Source organism: Oryx dammah, unplaced genomic scaffold, assembly GCF_014754425.2.
Source record: "Oryx dammah isolate SB20612 unplaced genomic scaffold, SCBI_Odam_1.1 HiC_scaffold_4, whole genome shotgun sequence".
NCBI lineage: Eukaryota > Metazoa > Chordata > Mammalia > Artiodactyla > Bovidae > Oryx > Oryx dammah.
The window spans coordinates 10522170-10535616 of NW_024070188.1; the positions used below are offsets into that span (position 1 = coordinate 10522170).

General features: G+C 45.3%; 1 protein-coding gene across 1 annotated transcript in view; it reads right to left on the reverse strand.

The window, feature by feature from the left end:
- UBE3D (ubiquitin protein ligase E3D) overlaps nucleotides 1-13447 on the reverse strand; it is a 161484-nt gene that overhangs the window by 139450 nt on the left and 8587 nt on the right. The window contains exons 2-3 of the mRNA XM_040238945.1: nucleotides 9071-9267; nucleotides 5280-5370 (exon numbers count right to left, since the gene is read on the reverse strand). Coding sequence (XP_040094879.1) covers nucleotides 5280-5370; nucleotides 9071-9267 — 288 coding nt within the window. The remainder of the gene's footprint in view (nucleotides 1-5279; nucleotides 5371-9070; nucleotides 9268-13447) is intronic.

Here is a 13447-nt window from a genome sequence, read left to right on the forward strand (position 1 = left end):
ACTTAAACATAAAGAAGAAAATGAAATGCCTTAGCTTTAAAAGTGACCATTAATCACTGCTAATAACAACGGTAATAATACAGAGCTTTCACACTGGATTAGAACCAAGTGGATGATAAAAATTTTAAGGAAGCCATCAAATATCTAAAGCTCGAAACATAGCTGCTGGAATTTAGATAAATTTAGCTGGCATTATTTAACTGATGGCCTACAAATACTATGAAACTAGCTTTGCATTTTATTATCACTATGTACATACTTAACGTATTATCAGTCCTGAATATTCATTGGAAGGACTGATGCTGAAGCTGAAACTCCAATACTTCGGTCATCTGATGTGAAGAACTGCCTCTGGAAAAGACTCTGATGCTGGGAAAGATTCAGGCAGGAGGAGAAGAGAAGGACAGAGGATGAGATGGTTGGATGGCATCACCGACTCGATGGACATGAGTTGAGTAAGCTCCAGGAGTTGGTGATGGACAGGGAAGCCTGGTGTGCTGCAGTCCACAGGTCACAAAGAGTCGGACACGACTGAACGACTGAACCGAACGGAACCAATAATTCAGTGTGTGCCTGTACTCTCTTTCCACTTCTTTGTTCTCCTTCATTGAAATGTGACTATTCATAGGAGGAGTTATTTTCAGACTGCAACAATAGCTTGTCTGTCAAGGTGACCAATCAACTGGGTGCATATTCTGGCCTCTCTTATATTGCTGTAAGTCTGTTCTGCTTGTACCTGCTAGAGTTTCAATGCCCTCAGAGCTGCTGGGCTGACATCCAGCTCTGGTGGTGCAGATAGAACAGGGAGGCCTTTCCAGAGACCTCAGGAGACCTCAAAAATGACTGAAAAGCAGGCTTAGGTTTCAAAGTCTGCTTAGCCAACCAACATAACTCAAGTCTGACATGCATTTATTTCTAAAAGACATACCAAATTCCAAACACAATGCTCATTTAGCTGGTTCTGAGACTAATCACAATGAAGTAAATTTTATTATTGCTCTTGCCTGGTATTAGGGACTTTCACTCTCAACAAGAGTGTAATCAAAAATTGTGTATGTTGGATCATTTTTACAAAACAACTCTGCTGAACTGATAAGAATGCATTGGAGAATTTCACTGTAAAGAAACAAGACATTCTTTGTTTGTAACTAACCAAAACAAACAGCTAGGAATGTGTGACTGTGAATGAAGAAAAAAAGATAGCTGTAATTAGCAGAGTTTGTTCACCCTGGTGCTAATAAGTATTAAAAGCCATAATGAGTCTTAATAGGTTAAACAGGCTTCTGCATCTATAATTTGCTTGATGAGAATCTTTTACATTAAAAAAAAGAACAAGCATTAGTTTTGTACTAGCCAAATAGTCATAATTCATAGAAGCCAAGGTGCAATTTTTTGAGGTTCACTAACCACAGAATTTTCATGCTGGCAGGACTCTTCCCTATTTATCTAACTGAACCTCCCAATGTTTCAGATGAGGAAACTGAGAATCAAAGTGACTTGTTCCCAGACAGAAAGGTTAGCCAGCAAGCAGATCTTTAACTCGGCTCCACTGCTCCCAACACGAGAGCTCCTGTCAAGATAAACCACCATATTCCAAGATGCCTTTCTGAAAAGGATGCCAACAATGAGTTGACTGTGATTACAAGCCTGCTTTGAAATACCTTTGGCTTCACTTTCTACTTAACAAGCACAGCTGTCTTTACCACCTGCATAGAACAGATGACTGAGGGAGAAACAAGAAGACCATGGGGCTTAATGCAATTGGTCGGCATGACGTTCTTGTGCAGACACAGGAGGAAGCGTGGTTTTCCATCAAAGAGCTGGCTGCCTATGACTGAGATGGAAGCAAAGCTTTCAGTTGCCTACTAAGGATCTCTCCACACTGCTCAAGAGGCCTCCACGTGTCAGACCCACAGTTGTGACACACGAAGGCGTCCAGGGAAGCCTTGCTGTTAAGCAAGGGCGAGTCACATCCACTGTGGATCTTCTCAGAAAGAAAAGGGGAAAGAGGGGGTCATTTCCCTGGCATGCCTAAAAAATTTGAAGTCCTGAATCAAAAAGGTTTGAAACACTATACTAGGCTAATTTGCTGGTTTTGATAAGGCCAATTATGGAAAAGGGGGTAGAATGAGTCTGTAAAGACGATTCAAAAGAGCTTGTCAAGTATTCACTAACATTTATGTTACGGCCTTAAATGCTCTTCACAAGTTAGGAAAATAGGCCATCTTACAACTACATGAGCTGAGCTGAGGCGATGTGGATAAGGTTCCCCAGCCTCTGAGGGCAGAGCTGGAGTTCAAGCCCAGGTCCCGTTCTCCCCTCTGCTCCTCAGCCCACAGCTTCCAAAGGTCAGGACTGGGGCAGTGAGTATGGTTCACGGCGTCAGCCTCTCAGCCCATGTACCCAGTTCCACGGTCTCAAGGTCGTGAACGGGACTGACACAAGACAAGATGCGGTATCCACCGACAACGAACGAGCTTAGTTCTTTAAGACGGGCACACCAGGAAACGCTAATCCTCTGGTGAACTTTTCTGAAGCTGCTCAGTCGTGTCCGACTCTTTGAGACCCCACAGACTATAGCCTACCAGGCTCCTCTGTCCATGGGATTCTCCAGGCAAGAATACTGGAGTGGGTTGCCATTTCCTTCTCCAGGGGATCTTCCTGACCCAGGGATCGAACCCAGGTCTCCCGCACTGCGGGCAGATGCTTTACCCTCTAAGCCACCAGGGAAGCTCCTCTGTAACTCCCAGGTCTCTCATTGTAGAGGCACGCGTGTGTCAGAGACTGTGAATGACAGTTAAACCGAAGCCTGAGAAACACTGAGAGGAGGAAAACTTTCCTGGTTAAATACCAGGGCAACCTGGAATCCTCTGAACCTTCCAGGGTTAAGTGGGCCTGTCCCCAACAGCACGCTCCGCAGCCACCTCAGCTTTGGAAAATCTGAGCGAGGACGTCTCCCTCCTCTGCAGATTCAGAGCAACCCCCTGGCTTCCCCACGATCACCACTTGGACTGTGCTCTGCTCAGGACCCCGTACTTACAGGAGCATGACCTTCTGTGATCTTATCTACCAAGGAATCAGAGAGCAAGTGAGAGAGACTGATGGAAGGCCAGGATAAGCACCCTAACATTTATCTCATTCAAACCGGTAAGAATTTACAGAGAATGCACTGAGCCTGCTGCCGCCGGTGATGACGATGAAGACGGTGGTGAGGCTAAGAATCACAGCAGTAGCTGTCACATCCTGAAAGCTTCCCAGTTAAACTCACTCAACCCTCCCCAAAACCCTAAGGAGGTAGCTCTTATTGTTATCTAGATTTTTGTAATAATAATACCAAAAAAAAAATAACCGCACAGAGTGGTCAAGTAACTTCCCCAGGGTCACAGCTAGTAAACAGTGGGCGCAAACCCACTTGGACTGGCTTCCGCGTCTCTGCTACACCACACTGCACTCTCAACAGGAGTGGGGAGGGACGTGAGTAAGACTCTCCCTGCACCCAAAGCCTACAGTTTAATTGGGCAGACAACAGACAAACCTCCAAGGGGTACACAGACCAACCTAGGGTTCAGGGGAGGCTCCCGGCAGGAGACGCTGAGTCTGCTGAGTTCAGTTCAGTTCAGTCGCTCAGTGGTGTCTGACTCTTTGTGACCCTATGGAGTGCAGCACGCCAGGCCTCCCTGTCCATCACCAACTCCCGGAGCTCACTCAAACTCAGGTCCATTGAGTCGTGATGCCATCCAACCATCTCATCCTCTGTCGTCCCCTTCTCCTTCCACCTTCAATCCTTCCCAGCTTCAGGGTCTTTTCAAAAGAGTCAGTTCTTCACATCAGGTGGCCAAAGTATTGGAGTTTCAGCTTCAGCATCAGTCCTTCCAGTGAATATTCAGTCTAATGAATATGCTGACTCTAGAGAGAAGCTAACCAGAGGGAGATGGGCATGTTCCCAAAGAGGAGGTACGTTTCACTAAGGCCTGCAGTGGGGCTGCCTGTGAAAAGACTGTGGGACTGCGAGCCCATCACCAGAGCTGTGCACAGAACGTGTGGAAATAACGGTGTGTGGTTTTGGGGGTGAGTGAGGAAGGGGGTGGTGGAAGGAGACTGAAACAGGAGGGTGCGGTGGTGAACAGAGTTCAGCTCCTCCAGCACCTAGCGTGGCACACTGAGGGCTGGTGGAATCTCTCCTGGAAGAAATGGGAGGCTTGGGGAGGCCCTAAATGGGGAACCCAGCTGCCTTTGGGAATAATCACTCAGGGGACTAGACCTGATCAGAGGCAGGGGAACCCAGAGTCAGGCTGCGCAGATAAGGCGCGGGCAGGAAGTGCTCTTTGGCGAGAGGACAGTGGCCTCGACTAAGAGGTAGAGGAAGTGGAGAACAAAGGAGTATCAGTACCCAGTGACTGGCCACCTCCCGGGGCACAGGGAAAGAGAGGACTGGTGTCCTCCCTCCACCAAGACCCCGAAAGCCGGAGCCGGTCTCAGGTATGGACAGGTGTCCACTCCCATCTAAGTTTCTAAGGAAACACTAACAAAGAGCTCTGAACTTTTCCTTCATATTACTGTTAACAGTAATAAGGGTTGCTCCATCTTTCTAGCCTACGAGTGACTAGAAAATTCAGGGAGAACGGTTCATGCCCAGGCAATAAGGAGGCCGACAGGAGGAGGAGAAGATGGAAAAATAAATAAAAGAGACAACGTGGGAATGCAAAGAGTACAGCAAAGGGCCCTCCACATCACAATGGGAAAATCACTGCACACCGCAAGAACAGGCTACAAGATTAACCTAAGCAGCAAGAAAAGGTTAATTCGTGCTCTACATGCTGTTTTAATAAGCAGGGAAATAGGAAACGGATTTTAGAAAGGCACTAATAGAAATAGCTCAAGTAAAAAAAAAAAAAAAAAGTGCTGCAAAAGCTTGTTATTGAGAAAACGCACTTCATGTGGAAAAGCTCATTCACCAGGATGATTCCTACAACGTGTGATAGCTGTCGTGTCTGATTTCAGAGGAGAGGGGCTGGTCTACACCGGCTCCTGCACCCAAGACAAGCCTCCCTCCCTCAAAGCCAGCAGCCTGTTGTTCCCTTTTGTCAGCTGGAGGAGACCTAGCTGCCCCGTGACTGCTGGAGTCTGGGGGCTGCTCGGGTTCAAAAAAGTGACATTGAGCTGGCCCTCATCTGAAGGCTGCAGACTGCCCTCTTGGCAGTTCCTTCAAAAATTCTGATGGAAAAAGAGAACAGCCACTACCAGGGGCAGAATGAGTCAGTGCTAAACGTGCTCCTTACCTGTCCCTTATGACGACTTCACCACAGGACTGGCAATAAAACGTGCAATATTCTTGGGCTTGTGAGCTTTGATTAAACACTGAAATCAGTTCTAGAGGAAATCAAGGAAACAGCACATCTTAAGAGGTTTGGGGTAAATATATTGACACACTTAAAGAGTTTAATAGCTGCAATAAATTATCACCAATAAACACTGTTTATGATCTACCCAGAAGTACACACTTAATTAGTATTATCTGATGACTCAATGCCAAGCAAATATTGGGAATGTTTTTTAAAAAACACCAGATTCTGCTACATGTTTCACAGCTAGGTATTGCCCTAAAAATTATGTATGTAACATACCACCAAGTTATCTCCCTCATTCTAGAAATACCAACACTAAAGATGAGAGAGAAGGAACTATTTCTTCCACATCGAGCTACCTACACACAGCTTCTCCTTCCTCAGCTTTCCTCTGCTAGACTTAGGGACAGTTTTTCATCACTGAGACTGCTGGTAAACAGAGTTCTTAAATTTAATTCGATTTAAACAAAGCTGATGTCCGGTCTGGATCGTATCAGTCTGTACAAACAATATCAATCTTGAAATTGGTCTTTATTGGGCAGGTCTCTGGGAATGAAATAGCTCCTAAGAACAGTTCCATCTTACAAGAGCAAAACTCAATTTCTGATTAAAGCTGTGGGAAAACAAATATTTCCCATAGTATATGAAAGAGCAATGTAAGACAGAATGTTCCCTTAGTTTCTGTTATTTCATTCACAAAGAAAGGAAACTTTCATTTCCAAAAAACCCCAAAGAACAAAAAACCCAATCCACAAAAATATCTATTAAAAAAGTCTGAGGCGTCCCTGGTAGTCCAATGGTTAAGAATCCCCCTGCCATCACAGGGGACACGGGTTCAATCCCTGGTCTGGGAAGATACCACATGCCACGGGGCAACTGCGCTCATGTGCCTAGATCCCGTGCTCTGCAACACCGCAGTGAGAAACCCACACACCACAACTAGAGAGTAGACCCCCCCAGCTCACTGCAACTAGAGAAAGTCTGCAGGCAGCAACGAAGACTCCGCGCAGCCAAGAATAAATAAAATAAAAAATAAATTTTAAAAAATTAGATACAAAAAAAGTCTGAAGAAATGAGGTTATATCCATTAGAATCAAGCCATTTAAATCTTGTTATGTTACTTTGTATCTTAAGATCTTTTTAAAAACATCCATGCTAGAAAGTTTAAGCCTTGAGAGTTAAAAATTCTTCTGTTTAATTTCTAAGACTGCCCCCTGTAGCACTAAGGTGAAGCCAACAGTATTTTTTAACTCTGAGCAGAAAATAAGACACCCCAGATTTTCTTTTCAGGACGGATAAACAAATTTTCAACGACACACTGCCCTCTGCTGCTCACCCAGCAGGATGCAGGCTCAGGTTCAAGTCAGAACCTTTTGATGGAGGCATCCTGGGAAGTACTGCTGCCTGGGGATGAATCCAATGCTGATGCTACACCAAATTTTACTGCAGCCAGTTCTGGGTCAAGGGTCACATCTGACCTATGTGTTCAGAACAGTGTAACAATATGTCTACTGTAGTCCTTAAAAGAGTATTCTTATAGTTGAAAAGTTTACTTTGCAAAAATTTTGAAAGATAAGATTGAATGCTAAAACTGTTTGCTTCCTACCACAGATTTTGATTTACGTTTACAATACTATGCACCTATCTGATATTTTGTACCTATCTGATATTTATCCCTTCAGCAAAGGTTTATTCACCACCTATTATGTGAAAAGCACTAAAGCAATTAACCACTGAGGAATCTATTTTGCATACCCCTTCATGCACTGCAGAACAGGACTTTTGAATGTTTTTCCTTTTCAGATGGTTAAGCAAAATATGTGTTAAAAATGTAAAGAAACTGGAGATCCAAACAATATGCACACCAAAACACAGCAGTCAATTTATTGTGTCTGACAGTTAAAATCAAACAATAATGTTTGCTTATTTAAATTAAAAAAATAGTTAAAGTTTTGCTATTTGTCTAATAACTGTTACAGAATATGCGTAGGCAACAAACTAATTCTGCCTCTGGAAGGTTTCCACGCCTCCTCGGTATGGGACCTAAAATCATGGTCCCAGAAAACCAGCAGCAGATTTGAAAACACTCCACTGTGGCTTTCACGCCTGCTTGTCCCCAGTTTCCAGATGTGACCCCCGATTCCTGCAGTGGTTACTGTTCATCATCGCTAAAGAAAGGCAAGGATGTCACAGGAGTCAGACTTCTAAGGCCTCTCAGACTCCCAAGGCCTCTTTTCTGAAACCACCCTCCCCCCGCCCATCATCAGGTACTCTCAGAGCGTCTGTTAATCTATGTCCCATCTCAAAGGCCCATCCCTCCTTCCACGGTTATTCCAACAGTCATTCTTACGTTTATCCTATGCCACTTCAGCTCCAGGACATTTCTTTCCTATAACCAACCCTGCTCAACTCAGACTGATTTTTCACTCATCCAGTACTTGAGCAAAAATCACTCTCCAGCAAAAAAGAAGTGAAACTCCCTCTACTTCTCTTTCCTTTCAAACGCCAGGACAGAGGTTCTAGGAATGCCTGACATCTCCCCGAGAGCTCTTGGCTACAATCTTGCTGACTCCACCGCAGGACTCCTTGCAGCTCAGATAAAAGCCTTCATATCCACGCGGCAACAGAGAAATCCCAAATGCAGCTGTTAAAAACTTTAATCCTTCTCAGAGAATGAGCATCACAGCCATTTACTACAGCCTGTTTCCCCCTTTAACAGCATTTTCAATCCTCTGAAGTGCAGCACTCACATGGCAAGAGAGGAAATGTCCCAATAAGGTCATTAAATTATTTTCAGAAACGATTCTATGGTCTTACTGAATCCATACGCCATACAGAAGTCTAACAGGCACAACAACAATCAAAGTCAAATGACGCATCAAACTTCATTTCTGAATCTTTCTACTGGGCTGGCCAAAAACTTTGCTTGGGTTTTAACACCTTCTGGAAAAATCCAAAAGAACTCTGGCCAACCCAATGTCCTACGCTCTCTAGTTGGAAATGTCCCTACATGAATGGGCTCCTTCCCATCACTGCGTTCTCTAGTCAAATATCACTCTCCCAGAGTGACCTTTCCTGACTCTCATCTGTCCCTACTCATGCCCTATCCTGTTATTCTGCTTTACTCCACGTACGGCACTTTAGTCTGTATCCAAATAACTTCTGTGTTCAATATTTGTTTCCACCATTAGAATGTAAGCCCTATGAAGGCAGAGATCTTCTAGCTTATCTGCTTCTACACCCCAGCACCTAGATCAAGGAGCTCATATTTGCTGGATGAATGAATGCCTTCGTATAAGGCTTTAAAATCAACCAGGTCTGGCACACTCGCCCTCTGATTTCATCTTCCCATCAATTCTGTGAGCCAGGTTATTTTACAGTTAAAGACAAAAAGCAAGGAGGACATGGGAAAAACCTCTGTATCTTCTGTTTCATTGTGCTGTGAACCTGAAACTGCTCTTTAAAAAATGCAGTTTCTTAGGAAAAAGGGGAAAAAAAAGACTCTTAAAAAAGCCTGAAAGAAACAAAGTGACCTGTTCAACTGCATGCAGTTACTAATGAGCAGAGTTGGCAAAAAAACTTAGATCTTTTGGATCCTCAGCTCTTTCCTGCAGGTGATGAGCCTGCCTGATCCCTTGGGAAAAGTTCAACTTCTCAAAAAAAAAATCACCTTTGATTTATAATGAAAAGGCAAATGCAGAGACAGAAAGGCCAGCGCTACTCACCTGGGCGGCACTCGGCCCGCGCGTGCAGCCGCAGGTGCAGCCCGTCCCCGGGCACGTGCTGCAGCCCGCGGCAGGAGGACGGCGCGAGCCTGACCCCTGCCGGCAGCCGGAGCTCCGTGCAGCCGCCGGGGCTCTGCATCCGGAGCGAGGACGGCGTTACCGAAACAGCCATGGGCAGACCTCCTTCCTTGGAATCCCTGGGAATTAGAAATAAGAGGCGAGAGATGATTTCACATGGATGAAAACCAGATGATGAAAGAAACTAAAATGGCCAAGGAGCCCTCTGTTCTTCAATCAGGGCCCTGAGTCTAGTCACTGTCCCAGGATAAAAAAACAGCAGTGAAGCTGTCATAAAAGAAACGGATCTGTTAAATGAGGTCAGAGTACTTTCTTCTGTCAATGTAACATTAAAGTTCACAGACATATTTTTCATTCTTTTCGCTTTTTTTAAAAATGTTAACCATGCATTTAAAGCATGCACTTTTTTCCCCTTGCTAATGATCCTGAGTGCCAATCTCTCCTCTAGCCCTGGGCTTCCTCCCGGTACTGAAGCCTGGACACCGCCCCCTCGCCGCCCCCAGCCATTCTGTTGCACAGCAGGCCACTTCCTTTCCTGACACCCCCTCTTCGGTCTCACCACTCTCTCTGTCTTCAGCTTCTGTGAATCAGCACAACGGAATGCTGGTCGGTCAGACATCGCTCCCTAGTTCATCAAAGTACTTCTGGCCAGAAAACTCAACAAGGCTGCCTAAGACAGTGGCTTATTCACCTTTGCTTCCCTTGACCCTAGCGTGGTTGGGACATTTATTGACTCACTCAACGCCCCTTTTTTTGGTTCTACAATGTGCTAGGTACTGGGAATTGGACACCGACTAACAGGGCATTTTCTCTGTACGCTGCCCCCACCCCAAGTAGGGGACAGGCAAGAAAAACAGGAATGATCAAGACAGCATTAAAATGATATTGCACTTACTCATGATAAATACAGGGGACTATGGAAGCAGTGGAGAGGGGCTGGGACAATCCCAGGCCTAAGCACAAAATAAATGTTATGTGAATAATGAATGGATGAGTCAGTGACATATTGTTTCTGAGACCAGCATTTCAATGATGTTTTATGTTATTTATAGTAAACTAGGGTAAAGCGTTGATATCTGATATACAGGATTTTGATAAGGAGGCCTGCTGCTGCTGCTGCTGCCGCTTCAGTCGTGTCCGACTCTGTGAGACCCCATAGACGGCAGCCCACCAGGCTCCCCTGTCCCTGGGATTCTCCAGGCAAGAACACTGGAGTGGGTTGCCATTTCCTTCTCCAATGCATGAAAGTGAAAAGGGAAAGTGAAGTCGCTCAGTCGTGTCTGACTCTTAGCGACCCCATGGACTGCAGCCCACCAGGCTCCTCCATTCATGGGATTTTCCAGGCAAGAGTACTGGAGTGGGGTGCCATTGCCTTCTCCGATAAGGAGGACAGGAGTACGTAAAACAAAAGGCACAGGAGAAAAAAACTCTGTCAATTTTAAGATTTAAAAAAAAAAAATGAGAACAATCTAGTGATGTACGAATATCAGGCAAGAAAGGATCCAATCCACTACAAACAGAGATCACTTGGTGTAGTAACAGAGTAAAACACAGCTGCCGTCTACCAGGCCCCGAAAGTACACAAGGGGATGAAGACATCTAGAAATGACCCCCTGGGAAGCTGGAACATGCTTAGCACTGCACCAGAGGAGCAAAGCACAGCAGCAGGCCATTTGCTCAGTGTCACTGACGTGCAGAAGGTGGGCCACCCGCCTGAACGTCATCCAAGTAGAGGGGTCACACCGGGTTCAGGTGTGAATCTTGGCCAGGCTTCCTATTTTGCCTTAGGAAAGTGTAAGATTATTTTATGGCTAGTTTCTTTTTGAAGCATGTGGACCTGCACTTAACTGGCAATACAAAATCAAGAACCAGAGTCTTGGGAATTCCCTGGCGGTCCAGTGGTTAGGACTCTGAGCTTTTGCTGCCAAGGGCAAGGGTCTGTTTCCTAGTCAGATCCCGCATGCTGCTTGGCAAGTTCAAGAATTTAAAAATAAATTAAAACAGAAATTATTTAAGAAACAAAAAACAACAACAACAAAAAAAAACTGAGTCTTTTCCAGGGAAGACAATATCAAACTCAGTCAAAAGTCTAGTCTTCAGAAATGATGTTGAAGAAATAATCCTCTAAAGCAGATGTCAGAAAAATTTCTGTATTAAAGGCCAGATGGTGAATAGTCAGGTTTTATAGATCATATATGGTCTCCGAGGCACAGTCTACTTTTTTTTTTCTTAACAACCCTTTAAAAAATATAAAATCCATTCTTAGCTCACAGGCTGTTCCAAAAGAGGCCACAGATTAGATCTGGCTCACGGGCTATGTTTGCCAGCCACAGCTCTGTAGCCACAATTTGTCCAGTTGGCTGCTTCAGTGACTTTCAAGCTGAACCGTGCAGTTGGCACTTGGAAGTGTCTCAAAGGAAACCACCAGGTTCCCAGGTTTCCGGCACCCCCATCCCTGGCTTACCACTCTTTCCCCTACTTCCCCATCCTGAAAAACTCAGTTACACAGGGCAGAGAAAGGTAGGCACCTTCCCAAGGGTGGGAGCACCACCGCGGCCTGGGGTAGACGTAAGAAACCCCACAGGGGGAGGAGAGTGGTGGCCAGGAGGGCCGCCCAGTGAGGATGCCCCGTCTCACCACGGAGTTTCTGGGCCCGTCTTGGTCTGCTCAGGTGGCCATAGCAACACACTGCACAATGGACGGCTTAAACAACACTGATTTCTTACAGTTCCAGAGTCTGGGAAGTTCAAGATCAAGAAGCTGACTCCACTCTTGGAGAGGGTCTCCTCATCTGTCAAGGATAGGAAGCTCTGGTGTGTCTTCCTCTAAGGATAGGGATCCCCTCATAGTGCCTCCACCCTCATGACCTCATTGAAAACTAATTATCGCCCACAGGCCCCATCTCCTAATACCCTGGCACTGGGATTTAGGGCTTCAGCATATGAATTCTCAGGGAATCGAAACATTGAGTCCATAACAGAGCCAAGCAGATGAGGTGGGTGTCATCAAAGAGTGGAGGGAAGGGAAGTAGGAAAGAATGCCAGTGGAAAACTGTGCAGAGTGAAACTTACCCAGTAAACTAATATATAGCATGAGGATAGTGGAAGCCAGGATTCGCACGGTGGGAGAACAGTTACAAGGAGGGCAAGGGAGAAAACCACAATGGATCCTATGGTAGTAGACTAGAATCTGAAATACTTGGGTGAAATCATGATTTCCAATGCATATATTGCTAAGTCACTTCAGTCGTGTCCGACTCTGGGCGACCTCATAGACGGCAGCCCACCAGGCTCCCCTGTCCCTGGGATTCTCCAGGCAAGAATACTGGAATGGGTTGCCATTCCCTTCTCCAATGCATGAAAGTGAAAAGTGAAAGTGAAGTCGCTCAGTCGTGACCGACTCTTCAGGACTCCATGGACTGTAGCCCACCAAGCCCCTCCGTCCAGGGGATTTTCCAGGCAAGAGTACTGGAGTGGGTTGCCATTTAGGTTAGCGCAAAAGTACCTGCACTTTCGCAGTGCTGAAATTTCCTATTTGATATTGGATTACATTCTAAATAAATGTGATTATGTTATAGATCATTTTAATGCACGTTCCCAATGTTTTGCCAATGATTTATTACTTGCTATTTATTTTATATTTATTTTATACTATGGAAATGATGCTACAGAAAAAGCAAATTCCACCGATTTTATTCTTTGAATTCAAAATGGGTTGTAAAGCATTGGAAACAACTTGTAACACCAACTACACACTCGGCCCCGGAACTGCTCATGATCATGCAGTGCACTGGTGGTTCAGGAAGCTTTGCAAAGGAGACGAGTCTTGAAGACGAGGAGCGCAGCGGCTGGGCATCAGCAGCTGACAACCAACTGAGAGCGCCATCCAAACTGATCCTCTTACAACCTCAGGAGAAGTTGCTGAAGAACTCGACATCAACCATTCTACAGTCGTTCAGCATTTGAAGCAAAGTGGAAAGGTGAAAAAGCTTGGTGAGTGAGTGTCTCACAAGCTGACCGAACATCAAAGAAATCACTGTTTTGAAGTGCTGTCTTCTCTTATTCTACGCAGCAATGAACCATTTCTTCATCAGACTGTGACATGCAACAAAAAATGGATTTTATGCGACAACTGGTGATGACCAGCTCAATGGCTGGACAGAGAAGACGCTACAAAGCACTTCCCGAAGCCAAACTTGCACTAAAAAAAAGGTAGTGGTCACCACTGTTTGGTGGCCTGCTGCCCATTTGATCCACTACAGCTTTCTGAATCCTGGCGAAACCATTACATCTGAGAACT